At 50.9% G+C, this 23,111-nt stretch overlaps 8 protein-coding genes across 8 annotated transcripts; 4 read left to right on the plus strand and 4 right to left on the minus strand.

Annotated features, from left to right (window-relative positions):
- Positions 1–705: 705 nt before the first annotated feature.
- Positions 706–2,876, plus strand: ALTATR162_LOCUS2943 (uncharacterized protein; the record flags this gene model as incomplete). The annotated part of the gene is made up of 5 exons (XM_043310549.1): positions 706–872; positions 937–1,700; positions 1,750–2,375; positions 2,624–2,773; positions 2,820–2,876. 5 exons carry the CDS (start codon positions 706–708, stop codon positions 2,874–2,876), a joined length of 1,764 nt encoding a protein of 587 aa, XP_043166484.1.
- Positions 2,877–3,084: 208 nt separating this feature from the next.
- On the plus strand, positions 3,085–4,626 carry ALTATR162_LOCUS2944 (uncharacterized protein; the record flags this gene model as incomplete). The annotated part of the gene is made up of 1 exon (XM_043310550.1): positions 3,085–4,626. The coding sequence occupies one exon, from the start codon at positions 3,085–3,087 to the stop codon at positions 4,624–4,626; it is 1,542 nt and encodes a 513-aa protein (XP_043166485.1).
- A 5,025-nt stretch (positions 4,627–9,651) lies between these two features.
- Positions 9,652–10,083, plus strand: ALTATR162_LOCUS2945 (uncharacterized protein; the record flags this gene model as incomplete). The annotated part of the gene is made up of 1 exon (XM_043310551.1): positions 9,652–10,083. One exon carries the CDS (start codon positions 9,652–9,654, stop codon positions 10,081–10,083), a length of 432 nt encoding a protein of 143 aa, XP_043166486.1.
- Positions 10,084–11,341: 1,258 nt separating this feature from the next.
- On the plus strand, positions 11,342–11,746 carry ALTATR162_LOCUS2946 (uncharacterized protein; the record flags this gene model as incomplete). Its single annotated transcript, XM_043310552.1, has 1 exon — positions 11,342–11,746. One exon carries the CDS (start codon positions 11,342–11,344, stop codon positions 11,744–11,746), a length of 405 nt encoding a protein of 134 aa, XP_043166487.1.
- Positions 11,747–12,111: 365 nt separating this feature from the next.
- On the minus strand, positions 12,112–12,936 carry ALTATR162_LOCUS2947 (uncharacterized protein; the record flags this gene model as incomplete). Its single annotated transcript, XM_043310553.1, has 1 exon — positions 12,112–12,936. The coding sequence occupies one exon, from the start codon at positions 12,934–12,936 to the stop codon at positions 12,112–12,114; it is 825 nt and encodes a 274-aa protein (XP_043166488.1).
- A 446-nt stretch (positions 12,937–13,382) lies between these two features.
- ALTATR162_LOCUS2948 (uncharacterized protein) lies at positions 13,383–15,885 on the minus strand (the record flags this gene model as incomplete). Its single annotated transcript, XM_043310554.1, has 4 exons — positions 13,383–14,019; positions 14,077–14,623; positions 14,671–15,545; positions 15,590–15,885. The coding sequence occupies 4 exons, from the start codon at positions 15,883–15,885 to the stop codon at positions 13,383–13,385; spliced, it is 2,355 nt and encodes a 784-aa protein (XP_043166489.1).
- A 2,566-nt stretch (positions 15,886–18,451) lies between these two features.
- ALTATR162_LOCUS2949 (uncharacterized protein) lies at positions 18,452–18,843 on the minus strand (the record flags this gene model as incomplete). Its single annotated transcript, XM_043310555.1, has 2 exons — positions 18,452–18,507; positions 18,564–18,843. 2 exons carry the CDS (start codon positions 18,841–18,843, stop codon positions 18,452–18,454), a joined length of 336 nt encoding a protein of 111 aa, XP_043166490.1.
- Positions 18,844–20,920: 2,077 nt separating this feature from the next.
- On the minus strand, positions 20,921–22,435 carry ALTATR162_LOCUS2950 (uncharacterized protein; the record flags this gene model as incomplete). The annotated part of the gene is made up of 2 exons (XM_043310556.1): positions 20,921–21,864; positions 22,330–22,435. The coding sequence occupies 2 exons, from the start codon at positions 22,433–22,435 to the stop codon at positions 20,921–20,923; spliced, it is 1,050 nt and encodes a 349-aa protein (XP_043166491.1).
- Between the last annotated feature and the right edge of the window lie 676 nt (positions 22,436–23,111).

Consider the following 23,111-nt stretch of genomic DNA (forward strand, 5'->3'; position numbering starts at 1 on the left):
TGACATCGAGATGACGCTTTTCAGGCTTGCAGGTCACAGGACACAAGTAACATCATCCCAACCACGGTGTGGTGGGTCTGGTGCACCTGATAGGTCACAGGGTCTCACTATGCCGGCGGCGTTGGATGTTGAGGCTCGCTGCTCGAGGACCTTAGCACAAGCCTTGTAGTGGGGTAGTGGGTAGGCATATCAGTCGCGACTTCCCAAGTTGAAGTTGCAGCGTTACTGTGTCTACTATTCGCGCTTACATGTCTACCAATGTCATTAGTGTTGATCAATTCAGCTCCTTCAATTCAGCGTATGCGTATCAGATCGGAGACGGCCAGATTACTTGTCCGACACGCGCAGTAAACGTCGGCGTTCTTATCTCCGCGTCACAATCGCGTTTCCGCCACCGTAACTCGTCCAGAGGCTACGTCAACACATTGTACCAAAACAAATTCGTCGCAGGCGGCGCCTCTCGAGGGCGCTCTGCGACACGACGCAAATACCGCCACCATTCCACCTTCACACTACTTTTCGCGTTCCTGCTTTCCGTCTTTTCAAGCATCGTTACTCTCTGTGCGCCTGCGAATGCTACGAAGCTGCCTAGCCCGACCCAGCGCCCGCAGCGTCATACACAAGAGCGTGGGATTTGGCGGCGCAAGTTATATCAGCTTGAGTTTGAGCACGCCAATCAAGATTGAGAGCAAAGGGAATTCGACCATGGCAGGGCAGGACAGCGAAGAGGGGAGACACGGAGGACAGCAGGCCATGCTGGCAAGTCAACGCGCAAAAGAGCAGGGTGAGGCGCAGGGGAGATTCTCCAAATGGTTTCCCCTGTCAGCCAAATCGGGGTTTGAGCAGTGGTGGGCGGGACTATCGCCTATGGCGTGAGTGATGCCCCTCTACCAAGTGTATGTGACAAGTATACTGACTTTATATGCCGACTCTTAGAACAGAGCATCGTGTCCTATCGTACATTCCGCACCTCCAGAGCCCACCCACACATACGCAAACAGGCTCCGCACCTGCTTCAGCCGTCCCGTCCTCGGTAGATCTCCATGCGCCACCAAAGCATCCAGAAGACCAAACGACCACGAATACCACCAATGACCCGTACGGACCGCGAAGATGGAATTCACAAATGGTCGAACTAAGTGGCAAGGATCGGGCGCTGAACGAGTTCTCCGTGGAGCGACTGGGTGAGGAGGTAGAAAACAACCTGGTCATGCTACACGGGTACGGAGCTGGACTAGGCTTCTTCTACCGCAACTTCGAGTCGTTATCGCGTGCTGAAGGCTGGAAAGTCTTTGCGCTGGACCTTCTCGGCATGGGCCGGAGCAGTAGGCCAAGCTTCAAAATCCATGCGAAGGACAAGGAGGGAAAGATCTCAGAGACCGAGTCCTGGTTCGTGGATGCGCTCGAGGAGTGGCGGATCAAGAGGGGCTTGGACAAGTTCACGCTGCTGGGACACAGCTTGGGAGGGTACCTTGCTGTTGCTTATGCGCTAAAGTATCCGGGACATCTCAACAAGCTGATACTTGCGTCTCCGGTTGGTATTCCTGAGGACCCGTACGCGGTTGATGAGGAGATGCCTGATCCGCAAGATTCAAGCATGGCGAATGAGTTTACTCAGGACGCCGCCGAGATGAACCAAAGTGGTGTACAGCCGTCGACAGCGGACAACAACAACTTCATGAACCAACGGACAAAGAATGGTGTGTTCCTCCATAATCAGAGCTGTTGGATATGACTAACTTTTCTCAGCGGACACTACAAAGGAGGCTAAACAGCCACCCAAAAGACGGTTGCCGTGGTGGCTGTATTCCCTTTGGGAGGCTAACATGGTCTCCCCTTTCACTTTCGTGCGTTGGTCAGGGCCTCTTGGTCCTCGTCTAGTATCAGGCTGGACATCACGCCGCTTCTCGCAACTACCAGAGGAGGAGGCACAAGCGCTGCACGACTACAGCTACGCTCTGTTCCGCCAACGGGGTAGTTCGGAGTATGCGCTTTCCTACCTGCTCGCCCCTGGCGCATTTGCTCGAAGCCCGATGATCCGAAGAATTCAGGGTGTCGGTAGGCAATGGATACAAGCGCATGAGAGGCCTACCGTAGACAGCGACACCGCTGCCAGTTCCGATGCTCAACGCGAGACGGGCTACCCAGTCATCTTCATGTATGGAGAGAACGACTGGATGGACGTTGCCGGCGGCTACGCGGCTGAAGAGAAGATGAGGCAAGAGCGCGAGCGCCTACTAGCAAACGCGTCGGCCGACGAAAAGAAGAACGACCATGGCGTAGGCAAGGTGATTATCATCAACAAGGCCGGCCACCATGTGTATCTCGATGGTTGGGAGCAATTCAACCGCGTCATGCTGGAAGAAATGAACGAGGTAAGACGGAGAGAACAAGGGCGGAGTCGTGCATAGATGTCTGCGAATTAGTGGGGTTGCATTGTGTGGGCGTTCGGTTTGTGCAAAGCGTTGCAAGTTCGAGCATGTTGGATCATACCACTGTATTTCAGTATAGAGCCTCTTCAACCACAGGTATTCTTCTATCAACAATTCATTGTTCTCTTCACACCGTGACCCACCCATCTGTTTGATTTGCATCAGTAGATGAGACCCCTCACTTCCGCCAGACGATCTCACATGAGCCCCTGCATACTTCACCCCCGCTCCGTCCCGTTGACATCGTTCACTACTGCAGGGCCAAGGACGTGTCAGCCATCTCAGTTGAAGGATGGCACGCACGGCCTGCCTATACGATGCTAGCATTGTGGGGTAAAACTGTATGCCAGCAATCCATGTCTTCACCGCTCCGGCTAAGCGAGACAGGTGCATCATCGGGAACGACTGACCGACTCGCGCCGGATACACAAGCATTCGATATAGGCACGAGCACCCCTCCAACGCGCTGCGCATTCTTCTTCACGTGTACGCGACGACTGTCTGATGATGATAGAGAGGAGAAGAAGACAGGGCCGAGACAAGCATAGCATATCCGCACCACCATCTTCATAGTCGTCGGCAGTGTCGCATTCACATGTCATTGCTATACGTACCGACAACAAGACAACATTTGACGGTGGAGGACTAATTCATGGCGCCGCAAACACTCGACCAGATTGTCAAAGGTGCACCGGCGCCGAGCACAAGTCTGAACAAGGTCGCCGAAAGCGTCGAGAGAGACCCGCCGCCATACTCTGCTTCCATCCTCACCAACGAACCCCACAATGCCAACAACGACCGCCTACCCACCATCAAGACCCCGCGACCACCCGTCCTCAGCGACCCGACTTCCCTCCTCCCCTCGTCGCCGCCGCAGATTTACCTGAACCTCCTCATACTCGAGGCCAGTCTTCGCAGCCAATACCTCACCCTACGCGCCCGGCGGCGGCAAAACACCTTTGTCCTCACCCTGTTGGCGGTATGGATAGGCTTCTGCTTCTACCTGTTGTGGTTGCGCCCGCGAGAGGATGGCAAAGGCATTGGAGGGTCACAATACTGGCTGGTTGATATGCTGCAGAAGGTTGGCTTCATAACAGGCGTCGTCACCGCTCTGCTCTTCTGGGCGACTGGGCAATGGGAGAGGGGGGTGAGATGGCCGCGCCGGTGGATCGGCGTTGCGAATCGAGGGCTTAGGGGCATGAATGCGAAGATTGTGGTAATAAGAGGGCCTTGGTGGAGGGAGCTAGTGGAATGGGGACATTTTGTTGTGCCATTCTCTGGTGGGCTGTGGGGTGGGGAGCAGGGTGGCAGTTCCTACCACTTCATCAACGTTGCGCAGGAGAACAAGCATGCGTTGGACGGCGGTCGACCCCGCCATCGCATAGTAGAAGACGGGAAGGAATACGCAGAAGAAGACATTGCACCTGGAGGCGACTACATCAAGCTACTGCTTCTCCCCAAACCCTTCACACCCGACTTCCGCCAAGAGTGGGAAGTCTACAGAAACGAATACTGGGCCACGGAAAACGAGCGAAGAGCAGAGCTGCGGAAACGTGTCCGCGCCAGACAACGTGAGATTGCTAGAGAAGAAGGAGGCTGGTTATGGTGGACCGGCTGGCGAGGATGGAAGCGCGCCCGCGGTCTCAGCGGACGAAGTGCCGACGTAGAAAAGAGCGGCCACGGTCACAGCCACAGTCTCTCCCATGCCGGCTCACGAAAGCGGCGACAAAGCTTGCTACAAAATCCCAGAGGAAGAGACGCATCGCATTCGCGTAGCTCGTCGCGAAGCACAACACCCACGCCCGATTTCGACATGGACGGTCGCCTCCGCCCCATGGAAGGACGCGAGCGTGAGCGTCGATGGAGCAACACGTCCACTAGCACAACCGCAAGTCGCAAGTCTTCCCTTCGCTCTAGTTCGACTATCACACAGGGTAACGCGCAGTCGGCAAGACAACCACCGCAAAGACCGAGCATGGGGTCGCGACCTAGTACGCCTAGTGAGGGAAACCTGCCGTGGCAGAGCAAGAGGGCTAGCATGCTGAGCAATGCGTCAAGTATGAGTGAGATGGAGGAAGATGGGGGTTATGAGGCTGCGACTGAGGGGAGGGGCGATATGAGACCGCTGGCTAGACCGGTGGGGAAGAGGAGGAGTAGTCGGGAAGCTGATAGTGGAAGGGCGGAGAGCGCATGATGACGGTCTGCTGTGTCGTGGTTGATATGTGTTTGACGGATTACGCATCTATGTTCTGGCCATGTTTTATGATACTTTGGTTTGGCGATTGTCTGTTCACATGAAGCGAGTGTTTTACTACAAAGCGAGTCTATAGTAAGAGGTGAAAGGGATCGTGTATGAAAGATTCCATGAACATGTATTTGAAGCCACCGTTTGATGTGCCTCTTTGATGCCTGCCTTGAAGGGAACTTAGCTGCCGTAGGGTTGTCGACATGAAGCTTTTCTCAACGTTGAGCAAGAGGTTTGTAGGAACTGGCCTTCCCCACCAAGACATCAGACCCTGCACCTGGAGTCGAAGAGCAAATGCTTTTATGGAAGGACCGAATGTTGACAGCCGAGCTTGGCCGACGCACGATTGGTTGCATGTTGGTTTCCCAGATTAGTAATACGTCGGGTCAAACCTCGACGTTTGAACGACCAAGAATTTATATTATCGAATTGTCATTTTCTTCAACAAGAAGCAACTGGCCGGTTGGCGCAATGGTAGCGCGCAGCCCTCCTAAGGCTGAGGCTGTGGGTTCGAGTCCCACATCGGTCGCTTCTTTTTTTGCATCCATCGTCACTGTGACTACTTTGCACTGTGATGATAGAATGGCAAACTACTTTGGTTTTTTTGCATGTCTTTGTGGGTCGAAAGTGGGGTGAGCAAACCTTCACTATCGATAAGATGAGGAACTTCACCGCTCCAACAGCACATGTGCACTTCCAATCAGACCCATGATATTGCGCTTCTCGTAACTTTCTAGCCGGGCACAGGGGAAAGGATTGGCTTCACTCAGATCATGGGTTCTGCTTGGGATTGGACAGTTTATGCACCGAGCATCTGTCCAACGTCGGCTTTGTATCACACCACGTCTGCCAATGTTTTGATATATATCAGCAGTGCTCTCTTAAGCATTACTGACCTCCAGAAGCAGATCTCGGCGACCGAGCTGCCATATATCTCCCCTCGAGAAACGGCTGCATGAGCTACATACGTCAATATGAGGGACCATTACGCAGTGATTGTCCAAGAATACTATCCTCTACGGAAAGGGACGTCTGATCTTTTTGTGCTTGTAGGTTTGACCGTTGACGATCTCGACTCGTAGATGACCTAGTATATTCCGACCCGCGCTCCACACAGCGATCAGAACGAAGGCATGTAGATGTGCTTTACCATCTGCTACCCTTCCACTTACCCTCATAGGTCCGTGCTTCACCTCGAGGACCTAGCTTGTTGGAGTTTGTTGCCACAACTGTGGGTGACTGAAAGCGACAAACTCACCTGCATAGAGCTCCCCATTACTCAACCTCATCGCAGCACCAACAATCCTTCAAGATGGCAACTGCCCTCGAAGGTTTCTAGAAAATGCCGATTTTGGAAGAAGCAAAAGCATGGCTCAGGGAGGCCCAGAATTCTTGTACGACTTTGAGACAGGTAAACTTGAATCTCTGGTTGGGGGAACAGCTCTCGAACACCGGGTGCGGGATATGCTATGTGCCTGAGGGCTTAGAAACGCTCGACAATGGTAGGTTTACTTGTAAATTTCTTCGATCTTCACTCATTTGTGCAGCGCAACAAGCGATAGTATACAACGATAGATCGAAGTAGGATTGATATCGAAGCCTTTGTCTACGTGGTTCGTCGTGTTTCTCAATCTTTCTGGTATCTGTCGGCAAACTGACCTTATAGGCCAATAAAACAGGCCCTCATCAGCAGACCAATGGTCTGGGAGATAACTACATTGGCCCAATCTACAATAAAATTGAAAAGAACCATGTTTCAGCCTGGACATATCCGCCCAGTATCAACAATCTAGGCGAACTGAATGTGGTAGCCAGGACCAAAGGGATGTTTTACCACAAAACCCTCGATCAAGTCGTTTGTGTCTGCCGGTGGGCGAGGGCCTGCTGCATTATGAATATCATCGTGGAAGCAATACAGTGCAAGTATATTGGACGTAATTAAAAATTCATAAATTCCCATCAAGCGGGCTCGCTGTGCCGTCGATCCATAATCTCAGTCCTATGCTCTTCACTTCCATGTAACGGCGGACTCATTAGAAACGCAGGTGTAACCGGTGTGGGTAGCTCCGTCAAGTATATGTTGGTCATCCTAGTTCCAACAAAGGTCGTTCTCGCTGTGCTCGGAGTCACTGGCTCGAAGCCTTTCCATAGCTTGGCTTGCCGGTACTGTCTCGTTGGTTGTGGGCAACGTAGTCTCCATGCGCGGTGAAGTAATAGTACTGTGATGAGAATAAACACAGTACCGACGATACCGATAGCGACGCCGATTCCGATGGCAGTTGGTGTAGAGAGCGAGCGGTCGTCGTCTGGGTACAGGGTCGCCGGCGACGTTGTAAGAACTTGAGCGGTACGACATTTTAGTGAAGGCGTGTAGGCGGTGGATTTTGTAATGGTGCATCGAATGGCCATGGTCAAGGTGGTTGTACTCAACCTGGCTGTCCCAGAGATGGTATACAGAATGAGCACATGGGCAGAATTACTCAGAAGCCAAACCAAGCAAATGAAGAGGAATTGCTCCTTTCCAAGCCTTTTATCGGAAAGGCTGAGCGCCAGTTCTCGTCAAATGCAACTAAGCGCCTTCTGTGTGGATCTCAAGTGATCGCAGCCTTGGTAAGGCACATGTGGAAGCCTCCTGCGCTTGCTGCAAATCGCGCGAACCCTAACATTGAAGATGTGACCCAGCGAATTGATGGGTCGACAGGCTTGTTCATTCAAAGGCTATCGCACTTGTACAGAGCTTAGCGGTTGTCCCATGGTCAGCAACAGCGATCCATCACTGCATTCTCATGCGACTCAAAGAGGACAATGTAATTGAAATAGCTCTGAACAACCCCAAGTGAGATGCATCCTGTTGCGACCGCGATTAGACGAAGATAGGTATAGGAGAGCGAGAAGAGCGCCCATCAAGTACAGGATCCCGACTCAGTCAATTCCAATGGCGCTTGGGGCGGGCCGCGCGATTGTTATTTGATGTTGTTGTGATGCGCTGTCACACAGGCTGTTGGTGTACAGCCTCAGCGGTTACGACGACGCCATCTGCACATGGCCTCAGGCGCCCCAGGCCTGGAAAGAACAGTGTGTTGGCCTTATTCATGAATTAGCAACTCGTCGAGGAGAGCACAAGTCAAAATGTATCAAGTGTTTGTAACAAGAGATAGAGGTGTATGCCGCGCGAGCACAACTCGAGAGACAGCCGCGGATACCACCTGGTAGATTGCGGAATTGCATTGTCCAATCAGGTAAATAAGCGAAACGGGCGCTAACCCAAGAGGCGAAGGGCGGATCAACGTCTCTTGTACAACTAGATGACAAGTCAGCCTAGTCTGTAGCATACTCACGAATACTACGGCAGCTGACAGCTTAGCGGCTGCAACATCTCAGGCCAGCGGGACCTGTAAGACTGAAGCGATATGTGCTCACCATACCGTAAACGAACGTGTTCAGCAATGACAAGAGGGGGTCCACGTGTTCGCCAGAGGGACAGTGTGCTTAGCATGCGTCTCGTGGCATGATACCTGCTAAGGCTTTTGTCAAAGCGAGCCTCGTGGGGGGCAGAGAAATGCTTTTAGTCACGGAGAAACTGTGCGGCAAAGGAGGAGATAGGCTGCGTCGGCTGCGGAAAAACATCGTGACTCGAATCACGATGAAGGATCAAGAGTGACATCAGCAACGCGCGTCGGGAACAGGAGACAACGATGAGAGATCAAGATGTTCTGATGGAATTCCATGGCAAATTGGCGAATCCGGTGGGCTAGAATTAGGTTATCGGCAAAAACGGGCTTGGCGCTAATCGGACAGGGATGTGACGCGAATACCCGAGTAAGGATGCGTGGCCAGGCACACCATGAATGCTAACCACCCGCCTCGATTTCATGGTCTGCTTGAACCATGATATTCATCCAAGATTACTCTTCGTCATGGCTTCAGTCTCGGCTTGTCCACTGACGTTCGCCCCGGTCTCGGTGGAGCGTTGGCCGTCTCAGAAATCACTTGCCTCGGGATCCAAGAGAAAGCCGGAGAATGACGACATACTTGTCTCATCGTCTCGTTGGTACGCACAACGTGCACCTACCTCGGGCGCCCCCAATCGAGGCGGCTGTGACTTGGTTGCCTTGACAGCAAGTGGATCTGCATGTACAGTATCGTGGTACAGAGGCAAAGAGCTGAGCATCGAGACACGAAAACGTCGGGCTAGGGAGAAGCGTGCTGCTGGTTGCCATAGCAGTCACTGGTTGCACGCCGGTCGAATCGAACCTGCATTTCAGGGACATGGAGTTCCACCTCGCGTCAAGTCGCTCTGGCAGTCGGAAAGCTTGGCCAGACGATATGTGCTTACTTGTTTCAGAGTGAATGGATCACCGCAACGCTGGAAATAGCATCTGGGACGCCTCGCCATGGCCCGGAGTGGCGTGTGGGCAACTGCAACGGCATGGCTTCGCAGTCAGCCAGACGGGGGCATTGCAGGACGACTGGAGCAGGCATCGAATGCCTGCATGTATCGCCTCGCGCCCCAGTTAATTTGGCCCCACGGCGGACAAATTGAAGAGCCCTCGGTCACGAAAACGACGTCATAGGCTAAGGCGCGGTGAGAGGCCCCCAGATCAAGCTTCTCTCGAAAAAGCAGGAACGGGTGCCGATGACTGGGATGGGCTGCGGTTGTTTGCCGCATACAGTCAAGCACAAGGCCAGTGCGGGCCATGTGGCGTCACTGGCCAGTTATTTGCTTGCATTACGTGGCTAAAAAATGTGGAGGAGGCGCAACCGAGCAAGGGCGGCGGCCGCTGTGTTTGTTGCTAGCTGCTGAGGCTATGGCGACATGGAATCACGCTAGTTGGTATGCACTCACCTGGTATAAGAGCTCTCACTTCGCCCTGCCTTCTCTTTCCCATCCACAACTCACACACTCTCCACATCAAACAAACTACTTTCAACTCTTACCCACCCAAACAACCCACCAAAACCAACACCATCAAGATGCGTTTCTCCACCATTGCCACTGCTCTCGTCGCCGCCGGCGTTGCCAACGCCCAGGTTGACTCCATCATCTCCCGTGTCACCTCTGCTGTAGGCGGCGCCCCTTCTGATATCGCCTCCCTCGCCAGCTCCATCGGCTCTGATATCACTTCCGTTGCTGGATCCCTTACCAGTGAAGCCGGCTCTGCTATCACCTCTGCCGCTTCCTCTGCCCAGAGCAACGCCGACTCTCTCATCAGCAGCCTGGCATCCGAGGCATCGACCGCCACTGGCTCGCGCGCATCTGAGATCTCTTCCATCACTCAGTCTCTCGGCTCTGTTGCCAGCTCCGCCGCTGCCAGCGCCAGCGCTACTGGTGCCGCCGACTACAACAACGTCCCCGCCATGGGCGCCATGGCTGGTGGTCTCCTTGCCATCGCCGGTCTCTTGTAAGCGGCTCGACCCTCAAGGGCTTACTTCGATCATCGACATCAAAAGTCTCTTTAGACAGCTTCTTCGATCGGTTAGCGACATCAGCCACGAGCTGAACACGCTTCGTCTCTCGTGAGACATGTGCGGGATAGGAATGCTTCACGGCGACACTGGGGATTAACCAGTCGGTCTATACACTTATAATAAGTCATTTCAATGAAACATCCAAAACACCCACATCGTTAGTCAATGCCCTGTGCTAGTATCCTGGTGCTCTGCTCAACCCAGTCGTGATGTCACTCCAATGAATGTGAGGGTTTCTCCAACCTCACAGTTTTCAATTGTCCTCTGTTCTGCATTTCCAATTCAGTATAGCTCTATCGTTGGGGTTGAACATTACAGCTGAGATGCATGGTGTGAGGTCTTCGCTAGTGACGTAGGGCCACGCGTTCAGCTCGGTGGCGTCTTCCGAAACAATCAAACGCCTTCGGTTAGCGTGGTTCCATATGCACTCCGCATCCATGCATGAGCTTTCTTTGTCTAAATCCGTCCAACCATCTCACCACCGCCGATCAGACAGGACATGCAACAAGTCATTGGAACGTAATCCTTCGCCTAGCGTGTTCCGACGTTTGACACGAAATGGCACTGACTGTGCAACTTTGATTACATTAACAGGTGCTTAATCTACATGCGGCGCGGCGCTTGTGCAACACAATGGCTGGCTCTGGCCTTGCATGGCACGGCCGAGGAATGATCCCCGACATGCATTCAGCCGGGTGATCTGCATCGCGACACTGCAACGCTGCATGCACCCGCCACACTTTCGGTGCGCCTCCGGGGACACCTAGTCAATTTTTCAACAATGATGGATGCGGAGAAAGTTCCTGGGGAAGTTTGACGCAGGCTACGGCCTTCTACAGAGCAATTCAATGACCAATTGTTTCCTGAGTATTGCGCTAGCTATGGAAGAAAAGGCTGGAGCTGGACGAGTGGCTGCATTCCCTATGGAGTTGCTTTTCCGGGGGGCTTCGCTGTTCCTGGACAATCGCAATGAATGCGGTGCACGGTATGTGGAGACAACAGAGTCACGACACTGTTCACATTCGACGTTGTTCAAGTACGCGATGCAGAATACTTACTTGACGTCAAAAGTATTGCAAACCTTCTTGACCTCGCATGCATTCATCAGCAGATCTGACGAGCTACTTTAACCCACGCTAACCCTCCATACACACCGTCTGCATCTGAAGCCGCAACTCCAGCAAACATGTCCAATATGTCTGCTTTCTCCTGGCCCCAAACCGCCAACATAAAGCTTCATGAACGGTCGGAGCCCGTCCCCCTTCCTGACCATCGCCCTCTCATGATCGGCATTGGCGTAGCTGCTGCAGCCATGACTATCATCCTCATCTACACCCTTTTCTTCTTCGGTCTCAAATATCGCAAGGCTCGTGCGACCAAGCAGAGCAAAGAAAATGAAGCCGAAGCCAAGACTATCGTGCTCAAGGACAACGATTCCTCACCGTATGTAGGCGCCGGCCATCAAGGCGGGGATATAGGCGATAGCCATAGTGCGCGTACATCTTCTGAACTACCTGTGCATTACACTCACGTGGGGAAGGATGGTGGAAAGCACGATTTTGTAGAAGTCGACATCAGTAGTGAGAAGCCTAAGAATTAGTGTGTGGGCGAGCAATGATGAATCGAGGTGTATACCATATAAGTTCGGCTATTCCGTGGTGCCAATGAAACATGGGCAGATTTTATGTGCAACTACTATGAAATGGGAGAGCATGGATAATGTGAATACGACAAACATATCTACAGGCAGAGGTTGTACGGCTCCAGCGTCTACCAACCAGTCTTCAGTACCCACTTGCGAGTTGATCTCAATAAAGGGTTATACCATTCATCAAGGCTAGAGCCATGCAACAAAACAGCATGTGTATGTACATTGTACGAAGGTAAAGAAGCAGCTGATAGGACACTATCCTCTTCTAGAGAATTTCTATAAATCTATTGTTCCTCCATAACTAAACGCCCTTATTATCCCTTCTGCAGTCTCACTGCGCGTCTCTGCTGAGTCTCAGCCTGCCGTGGCAGTACCGGCGGAAGCGGAAGCGATGGGTGATCGTTAACCGGATGCGCAGGACGATAAGCCCTATAACCACCTCCAGGACCAGGCTTAAGAACATCAGGATGCGGATGCGTGTCTTCTGACCGCGAAGGCAAGCGATCCCGACTACTTTCTTCGTCCTTGTCATCGTGTTTGCCACAGCAGCCGCCGAAACAATCACATACGTTGATGCCGCGGGAGGCAGCGAATAGTGTGTAGATGATGAGGCCGAGGATGACGAGGCCAAAGACGGAGCCTACAACGATACCGGCGATTTTGCCTCTGCTTAGCCAAGGATCAGCGTCTATGTCTGCATGTGAGGTTTGGGTCGGGGTCGTGGTAGCTGTGGTTGTTGACGTTCTGGCGAATGTTAGACTGGAAGTGCTCTGGGTAGTGCTGGATGTCGAAGGAGCCAGCGCAGTAGTACTAGCCTTTGTAGGTGGTTGTTCGCTACTGGTCAGCGTTCCTACTATAGTCGATGGATTTGGAGGCGGCGCCGTCGCCACCGACGAGATGTCGGGTTTAGGTGGTGTTGCAGTAAGTGTGGGAGTTGGTTCGGAAGTGATGAAAGCTATCGATGTAATGAATTGGATTGATGTAACAAGAGGTGGCGGCTCTGTGTCATCTTGACAGGCCACTAGAACCGCGGAAGCGGTCGATAGAGACAGGTCGTTCGTCGCAGGGTTCGAGATACCAAGATTGGAGGCGGCAAGAAAGCCAGTAGCCGTAATCACAGCGTTTACCGGAAGGTACATGATGAGCGATAAAGATGAGGTGTGTGTTGCGAGGGGAGAGAAGAAAAGTACCAGTTCTATTGTATCAAACTCGAGAGTTCTGCCGTTGTGAACTCACGTACAACATAGTGGCGAACGATTCAAGAAACTTAGTGATAGCCCAAATTTGCTATTTGTTAGAGGATGCTGGCGTGATGAGCTGCCACCTGTGACAAAGTGAGGTGGTCGTCGTCACCAGATCGATGCGCACCATTGACCGATGACATTAGCGAATCCGAGAAGAATGTGTTATACGGGTTATGTCTGGCTATGTTCGATGATTCGCGAACCACTTTTTGTAGTTAGAGTATTTGAATGTAAGAGGAGATCTCATCGTACGATATGCGAAAGTGCTCACCATAGGCTTGCTCACTAACACTCGGTTGATGAGAGGTAACCATGTTCTTCTATCATCTAATTAGCCTGTCTTACAAATCGCCAACGCCACCTAGCAGTGCCGTAGGCTCTTCCAGCATTACTGGGCAAACATCTAGCCCCACGCCATATGCCTTGAAGGTCATATTCCCATCATCATCGACCTCGATCCACCTACGGTTAAGCAGATCGCCATCCTGTGCCCTGTCAAAGAAGTTTTGCGGTGCAAATACGATACTTGAGTACGCCTCTGTGTACAAGGTCACAGGGACATCTTCACTCCTGGTATAGTGATGCATACCAAGATTGAACCAAACGACAAGATCTTCGCCTTCAACTGATTCGCCGTCAAAGAACTTGCTGAAGTCTTGCTGCGGTGTGAAGGGAAGGTTAATGTTCTGGACGCTGTTGGCGAAAGGCTCGTTGTCGTGTTGACGTGTAACGGCGAGATGTGACTTGGCGAACTCGGAGTTCTTGAGCGACCAGGGGGAGTTGAGGGTCGAGAGGTGAATGTCGGAACGACCGGGTACGAGACGGTAGCCGCGCTTCTCGCCCCAGGCATTTGTGGCATTCGGGTTTAACACGACATACATGGCCTGGTTGTTGGGTGCCCAGTTGAACTGTTGCTCTTCGGTCATGTATGTGATGTTCATCTCCATCTGTTCGAACACGCCAAGCTCGGGGAACCACCTGATAGCTGAGGTTAGCCTTGAAGTATTTGTAAGCGAGACCACAAGCATCACTTACGGCTGGGATTGGTTGACGGCGACTAGTTCTGAGACTTGAAGCGAGTTAGCAGCCCCAACTATGTCAAAGTCCGCTTTGTATGTCACAATGTGATCGTGAAGTGAGCCTTGGGTAGCTTGTTGGATCCTCGGCCCAAACTTTGCCTGCGCTGGATAATAGAAGCTAGATTGTAAGTACCCAGATGCCCGCACAATGACTTCAAGCGAGCCGTCCATGCGGAAGGAATAGTCGAACATATAGTCATAGTTGCCAACAGTAGCAATCGCGCGAACGATCAACCCGGCGCCCTTGACGCTGCCTAGGTTGCTAAAGCCGTAGTCGTTGGATGCACCTGTGCGATGACGTGAGAGAGGAAAGTTCATGTCGGTTTCGAAGATGCAGATCGCGTTGGTGTTGACTCGCGTTGTGTTGTAAGATGGGTATGTAATGTTCCAGAACGTCGATCCCCACGGGCAGTCGAAGCCTTCCACTAAGCTGCCCATCTCAGTACCGAGTTGGTAATAGGTGTCGTGGTATACTGTATTAGCAGCCTTGGGTTGGTTACCACCTTCGAGTAATTAGCTTCTATCTGATGAGGGATGAAGGGGTACTCACCGTATTGCGCAGTAGCCTCTTGCATCGACAACTCATAGAGGATGCGTTCGCCCTTGAACTTGATGTCGTAGAACATGATGCCAAGCGTTCTTGAAAATGACATGTAGAATGACCAACCCATGTACTCAACATACTGGTTCTCCTTGTCAAGCTTGTATCGCTTCCCACCAATCTCAAGAGTGCTCGGTGCCAGCCGCTCTTCTAGGTCTCGTACACCCAGCTCTGGCTTGTAATCGACCAAAGCCCAACTTGCGTCAAGAGTCTGGTCGTATTCCATAGCAAGCTCGCCTGCCTCGAATGCAGCCCGCAACTCTGCGATAGTAGAGTAAAACTTCTCGTTCGTGACGAATCCTTTCAGCGAATAAAGAGAAGGATCGGTGCCGGTGCAATCGATCAAAAGAAAGAAGTCTAACGGTGTCATGTAGGTTGCTGGACCAGGAAAACGGAACATGATGTTACGAAATGCGCTAGTACCATCGAAAGAGAGGGGTGTGCCGGAGGTCAACGAGAGATTTGACCTGTCATCACCTGACCCAAAGTATACACCTCCTTGGAAAAGCGCTGCTGTTATGTCTGAAATGTTCGCCATAATGGATGCGACGAGCGGATCGGTAGCAGTCGATCGCGGGCCATCAAAGTACCTGGCGTTGTAGGGTACAGAACCACCAGAACCACCATTGTAGAGGTAATCTAGCTTTCTAATGGTAGTTCCCGCAGATACTGGGAGGGGGCCAATCATGTACTCCTGGGAATCTGGCTCGGTCTTTCCGCCTTCGAAGATAATAGCGCGCGCATATTTCGCAGGCATTGCTGCATAGCCGTCTATGTACGGCAGCACCTCGCTCTTGTTAGTGTGCAATGCATCTATCCAGAACCTAGTACCTGTCAGCGATAATCTCATTGTTCAAACGTAACATACACGTAGTTGTCCGTTAATACAGCCTCAGTAGGATCAGTAAGGTTAAGCCCGGAGGTTCGAGCGTGGAGCAAAGTCCACACAGCAAGGTTCTCTTCTGGTGTCAACGGAGCCCATGGATTGATCTTTGGTGCTACTGTTGTAGTAGCCGCCTCGGTCAAGCAAGAATATGCCGTTGCATTGTCAGTTCGTTTGTCAAAGTAATCACGCACTACTCTTCGATCATACCCAAGGAACGGCACAGCGGAAGAGCTGACTATACCGAGAAGAACCGCGGAGGCAAGGAAAGGGTAACGCATTTTGGTCAATGGTATCTCTGGTGGATGCTAATAACAATCCGAAATGCTTCTGCTATACTTTATACATCGTCGCGAGCGTTGCGGTCCTAGATAAGACTCGAGTGACTTACGACGATGACAATGAACTGACATGGTATCGCAGACTTATCCGATGATAAGGAGGGAGATCACAGCTTGTAGGAGGCCTATATGGAATAGTATCCACTCAGCCAGGCCACTTCCGGTGTAGGGCGCAGCCTGAACATATCCACGTTTGGCAGTCCACGCTCTTTCTATGCTCTTTCCTTGACTTGACCTCACATCTGGTGTCTATGCTCGTCTTGTGCGTGTCAAATAGAGCAAGCTTTCTGCTGTTCTTTGCCAGGTTTGGGGCAATGTTGGATGCTACGTGATGTTCCAACAGACGAAGATTGTTACGAGACTGCCGTAACGTTGGGAATGCTTGGTATGCTCGTTGCATGAGTCTATCGCCATATAGGAAGTCATATCCATAATCTGTAGTCGTCTCACCTCCTGGAAAGGTGGGGTAAAGGCTCTGGTATATCTTATCGCTACGAGATAGCGCTTTTGCATGTGCCAAGCCACCCCCCGCGTCAATCATTGGAAGCAATAACTACTGCCAAGATCGAGGAATCAGTAATGCCGAGAGAACAAGTGGTGGCCGAATAGTCAGGTAGGTACAATGGCGATTTCGCTGTGAGTTACCTCACTTATGAATCCCGAGCATATGTCCTTCGGTGTTTCGGGCGTCAGCTATCGAGATAACGTCTATAGAAAGTCAGAAGTCAGGTGTATCCTATAGGTTGATGTATTGAGGTGATTTGTGCTCTCCAAAGACGACGGAAAACATAGGGGATGGCGGTCGAACGCGAGGAGTCCGGGCATCTGCGGATCATGATGGAAAACCCTCGGAACAAGCGTATAAGCATGAGACGCGCAACGCGACGCGACGCGACCTGAGTCGGTTGTACAGTGTGACGAAGCTGAGCCATGTGACTAACAATTTGAGGTCAGCTTCGGAGTTGCAAATAGGCGAGCACAGTTGCGAGAGAGGGAATGCAGGATGACAGCAGGGTGTCTACGTGGTCGGTCCAGGAGGATACGGCGCGAAAAACGAACGAAACCGAGCAGGAACGATAATGACGTCATTTAGTCGGCCATCCAGCCTCTGGAATTCTGAAAGCACGACGCAACTATTGACATTTTATTTACTGATATCAACGCGACATATCGCGAATACTGAGTGCGACAAAACTCAAAGGATCAGAAAATGCGGACTAGTGATATGTCGCCTAGCTCTCGAATACCGTTCAATGTCCGCTCAGCACCTTCATCACGCTCTTCAGCAGAATCGTAATACCTTTGGCGGCTACATCATGTGTCGTTGATGCAGATCCATATGCTACAAATACGGTTGCACCGATAATGGGTGCTTTAATTGTTCTCAAACACACACTCCATCGAGAACAAAGATCTTGCAGGATCGTGTCTAGTCTTTGTTTAACAACTCTTCCTTTAAAATAACACTATTTGTTTACCAGTCTTTCGACCAGAAACACCCTTCACACCATCGTCGTCTTCTTCGGATGCCTCGCCGCCCCCAAAGCGAACGATTCTGCCGACATAGGCGCCACCGGAACATCTGGCTTTCCTGGAGGCTCACACGTTATCCTACTTTCGCCCAGCACCTGGAATCAGCGGCAAGGGCCGTTGCACTGCAGCCTCCATCTCTTTTGCCTTTGGTGCGCGAACAACCGTGCCTATGTTGTTCTGAGTAGGCGCACAGGGCTCGTTAGCTGAAGACCACACGGTAGCTCCATGGCCAGTTGCAGGCTGATTGTTGGCCGATGCTGAGTGATCATCATCGTCATCATCAGACTCACTCCCAACCAGAGTTTCAGCTTCAGAATCATATTCGTCTTCATTGTATACGGGTCGTACACTAGATAGAATTGTGGCTTTGGGAGATTGAGATGCGCAAGCACTCGAAGCAGCATCGGCGATCATGTTAAGTGTTTTCGGGACGCTATGATGAGAGAAATGTTAGAATTGTAGTTTACGCTGAAGGCCGGGACGCGGTGGTTATATACCCAAGGAGCTGAGTTGACCAACACAGAGTTTCCGCGGAATGAAGAAGAACGAAAGGAAAGCGAACTCCAAACGCACGACGTCTCCTTCACGATGACATCCAGAACAACACATAGGCTGCGCCAAATGGAGAACGCACGCAACCATGTGCCCTCAGCCGGTATTTTGGAGTAATTGGGCTCGACACATTGCACCGTATCGTGAGTCCACGTGCGTGTGTAGGGCTGGCTTGTAAGGCGATTGTGATTGCATCCAGCTCAATTCTGCTTGGTTTACAGCGTACGCCTTCATTCCCAACTGGCCCAAAGTTGCCTTCACGACTCCTTACTTAGTAAAGCAAAACCTCCACCATACGGAATGACGCACAAGTATGTTTCCCAAAACACCTATTCATGGAACCCGAGACACCAATGGGCCTGTCCTCGCCCCCACCTGCTTATGTGCTGCCAGCAGCCACTCGATGACGATCACATCCATATCACCAAGCTCCAGCATGATACTTTGCTAATTTAAGCATTTGCTCTGCTTCTTTGACTGGGAATGGATGTACGATTAGTCTACACCTTGCAGTTCATATGGATGTTACGTACCCTTCTTCTCGCATTCCTCATACTTCTTCTTGGCTTCCTCATACTTTTCCTTTGACTTTTCAAAATCGTTTTGTGCCTCTACATGTGATCGCGTTGCTTGTTCGACAGTGCCCGGCAGGTCGTAATATTGGCTCTCAAAGCCGCCATTCCACGGTCCGTATCCACCCCAACCACCTAAGCCACCAATACCGCCAAAGTTTGCTAGATCAAAAGCCGGATAGTGTTCGTACAGCCGCTCAAGATTTCGTTTCTTCCGTCTGGAATGAGCCATCTCGTACATTGCTCTGGTATTCTCGCGATGGGAGGACGCGATAAGTTTATAAAACCAAGCGACAAACGAGGGTAAGATAATGTGCGAAATTCTGTCAGACGAAGACGGGCGAGCATGAACTGATCTTATACCATGATTGAAACATGCCTCAGACAGACAGAATCCTCCACGTGTGCTCGAAGCAGGATTTATCCACACAGCGGGGGTTGAGTTGGCTTTACGGTCACCAGTGTCACCCAAACGTTTCGCATCGTGAGTCTTGGCCCAGGGTGTCAATAGACTCCGTAAAGTTCTACCAATGATGGCTGAGCATTAGCAGCGGGCAGGCGGTCTACTATCGGAAGCTACTCTTCGTTTACCCAAGCTTTCCGACGCAGGCGGAAGCTTAGCCACGTCTTTTGACTCTAACCGACCGCTAGCGAAGTCAAGCAAACAACGCGACCGCGTCGATCATGACAAGAGCAAACGCGCGCCTCGACGAGCGACTGTACCGAGGTGCTGTGGGATACGGCATTTTGTGTAGCGTCTTTGAGGACTTGATATCAATGCCAATGCGACACGTATTCTCGTACGTTTTCACCACTCTCCTTGACAGCTGAGACTGCTCACTTCGTTGGCAGAAGTCGAGCAAGCTCAGAATTGATGTGCACGAACGCTGTTAGGGCACCCAATGTGCTGCAGCGGCGGTGACGCAAGATGTGAGGTATCGTCACAATGTCGTTGTCGTTCTTGTCACACAGCTGCAGGTTTCACGACGTAATTCTAAGCGATCTACATGCTACTAAAGAAGGACTAATGGCTGGAATGCGGAGAAACCGTTCGCAGTTTATAGTCTCAAATACTATTACCACATCGCCGGTTTTGTCTGGTTCGCCTCATTCTTCATGTCGCCTTGGTGCGAGCCATCAAAATCAACTCCATAGTGTCAAAGCTCACTAACATATCAGATTACCTCGCATCCAATTTCCAGCATATGATTCGACTCTTCTCTCGGGAAACCCGATATCTCCGCCGTCTCTGGAGAAGAACGGTTCGCACGACCCATGTCTGTTAAGTTCAAATACGCAATGATGTTAAGACGCCCGCTATACATATTAGCGATGCCAGCCACTTTTGAGATTGGACTCTTCACGTAGGTTGCCGCTTTCTGGTTATTCTCTAATCGCTGACAGCGCAGCATAAACCCATCGTTACCACTTTCCACAATACCACAGCCTATTACAAATCACTGGCGTGTCGATATTGGCTATAATGTACGTTCGTGCTTCATCTGTTTTCGATACGAAGAGCCTTTAAGGATAAAGTTGATACAGTTTGTACCGGACTCACGACATTGGATGCAGACAGTTAGTCCGTCGCTCTCATCGTTCTCATGACGCCTTTTAGTTTCTTTATACTTTCCACAATCTTGTCACGTGGTCATTTAGTAACTTCGGATGCCGGCACCTAAATCTAGCTTTGCGCTCTTTCTCAAGCCAATTGCAAACTCCGGGTCACTCGACGAACTTTCATACCATTCCAAAGGGTACCTCGTATTGGCCAGGAAAGCTACCGCTAACATCTCACTACACTATCTCACACAATCATCCTCCATCTTTAAGCTTCACCTTCTTGCCGTGTTTCGCGCATTTTCTCTCTTTCTTGTTGCCACTGCTTCCTCCTTGTTTTCATATCCTCCATCATCGCTCGCATGTCGTTATGAAGATTATCGCTCAGGTAAACCCAGTCATGTGGACTGTGTATCGATGTCCCTGAAGATCTGCTTCGTACATATTGGGGTTGGTATGACTGAGAATCAAGGGGAAGATAGTATGGTGACGCGCTGGATCTCTGGTAGTAAGACATGGTTGGTGCGTAGTGGGCTTGTCGCAATGAGCAATGCTTTACTAGTAATATTGCTAATGGATTGTAGGTAAGGAGTGTTCTACTGCCACACCGAATACACACGTACATGACAGCGCGTCATTGACAGACAACGGCAAACAGATGAGCGAACGACCACGCCAGCGATGAATCAGCGAAAGATTTCCTAGAGACTACCAAAGAGACAAACGGACATCGCAAGCCAAATCCATCTACCCATGCTTCAAGGCCTATAGTAAAATTGATGCAGCAGGCGAAGTCTTTCTCTCAATGTCGTCACGTCTTCCTCAATCCGTCTACTCCTGCCAAAAGTATCGGCCCACATTTCGAACAGCTTGATGGGTTCCTCGTAAAGAGCCAGGTTCCTATCGACAGCTCGTGCTATGGCAAACGGAACTGTTTCGTTAGGTCCGCGAATTCCAGTTGGCATGGTGCGGTAAGGACGCCTGTTATAGCCCAGACTTCTAACACCGCGACTGTAGCCACCTGAAATGACGCCTCTCGGGCAATGATCTTCAAAGTAATCGCCAGTGGAGGCAAATTCTGGTTGAGGATAACGTTGATGAATTGGGACGGTGTCTCTAGGAACCCGGCCAAGGAACTGAGACCAAGCTTCAGCCTCACCTGCGGATAGCGAGGTTACAGGAACAGTGGGCGCCAATTTCTGAAGAATGACGGTCGGAGGTGGTGGCTCGGGGATTGTGTAATATTGAGGCGGGGTTGGTGGACGCTGTGGTGACTCAACCACAACGTGCTGATTTGGCTCATCTTGCTCGTAGTGCTCATACCTCTCGACAGTGGACTGCGAACTACCATAATCGTCATCGTTTACATATTCTTCCTCCTCGTTTTCCTGGCGCAGCTCCTTCATTCGCTTAAACGCCAAGTACTCGTCGATGACTTCTTGACTGAACTGAAACTTCTCAAGACCGCCATTTCCATTTGAAGCAGCGTCATCTTCCACGGACGGTGCTGGAGGGTACTCTTCTTTGACTTTCTTTGTTATCTTACGAGGACTCATTATGCTGGACGATTCTGAGATGTCGGCTATCCAGAGTGCGAGTGTCAGCTTATCGATGAGACAGATGTAGATCTTGGATGGGTTGTACTTATGTCCCAAGTTCCCTCCATCATCAACCACGTTGAATGAAGAGAAAATTGCGATTGCTTTACAATCAGTAGAAAAACGATCGCCTCCTGTTGCAGGTGTTTGGAGCAAATGGAAAGCGTTCGTAAAGACTCATACGAGAGATCGCGCGATCGATGCGGGAGCGACGACTGATCACCTTCACTAACACATGTATCTGCCAGCCAAAAGTTTAACCAAATGACTGTCTCGTTGCTAACAAGCTGCGGTACTTGTCAAAGAAATTGTGGTAAACAACCAGTGAAAACGGTTGAATCTATGAGATTGATGTACACACCAGACTCGTTTAGTTATGATCAACCTCAACAAATGAAAAGCAGGGATGCTTGTTCCTAGTTTACTCTCGTGCTCGGATTCATAACAGTACCTCCTCCCAGTTGCAAGCCCCAACCGATAAAAGAAGATGTAGCAAATAAACAATCAAGAGACGTCGTTTCATCACATCGACTAACTGATTCCCACCGTTTCAAGCGATTCTCATCAACCTTCATCAGCCCTCTCCTCCATCTCAGACTTGATACAGTTGATGATGTATTCCATTTCCTTGATGTTCGCTGCCTTCTCCCTTTGTGACATAGAGGCGTCTTTCATAGCGACTCTTAGTGCATCTAGGCGGTCCAAGTCCAAGTACCAGCGCTCTAGTCTGCGGCTTGATATAGCGAAAGTACGCACCATATTCTCGCGAGCACTTCCGTTCACATATACACGATGCTGTTGCCGCGCTGGCTGTTCTCTGTCGCCATTTCTATGAGTCAAGAGATTGTGTTGGTATCGGTCGTGTTGACGTTCGCCAGATGTCAAGCCAAGGAAGTGCAAAAAAGACATGCTTCGCTATTGGATGCTGTTTGAGAACTTACTGATCTGTCGCTGGTGCGTTGTATCGAACAGCTGTGCCTGTCCGCGGGTATAATTAACCAGATACAATTTGTTTGCTATACCCCAACAGGTCCATGTCGACCTGCCTTGAAAGAGCAAGAACAGCCTAGAAGAGCCGGATATAGACACAGCACAACCAAAGCGATCTCGGGATCAAGCAACCACAAATAAATGAGCGATTTCTGCAAAACATGGTCTGAACGTTGTATTCCTAAGTCACCCCGATCAGGCGATAAATCTACCATTGTCCTATTACGGATCGCCCGCTTCAAGTTTTCCAACGAGGTTCTCATCTGATCTCGATTTCTCCTAAACTCTTGAATGTTGTTCCTATCGATACTGTTGAGCATTGTGTCGAAAAGATCCTCCATTGCTGACAAGCCTGCATGCC

The sequence above is a fragment of the Alternaria atra genome, assembly GCF_907166805.1.
Source record: "Alternaria atra isolate CS162 genome assembly, contig: 22, whole genome shotgun sequence".
Lineage (NCBI taxonomy): Eukaryota > Fungi > Ascomycota > Dothideomycetes > Pleosporales > Pleosporaceae > Alternaria > Alternaria atra.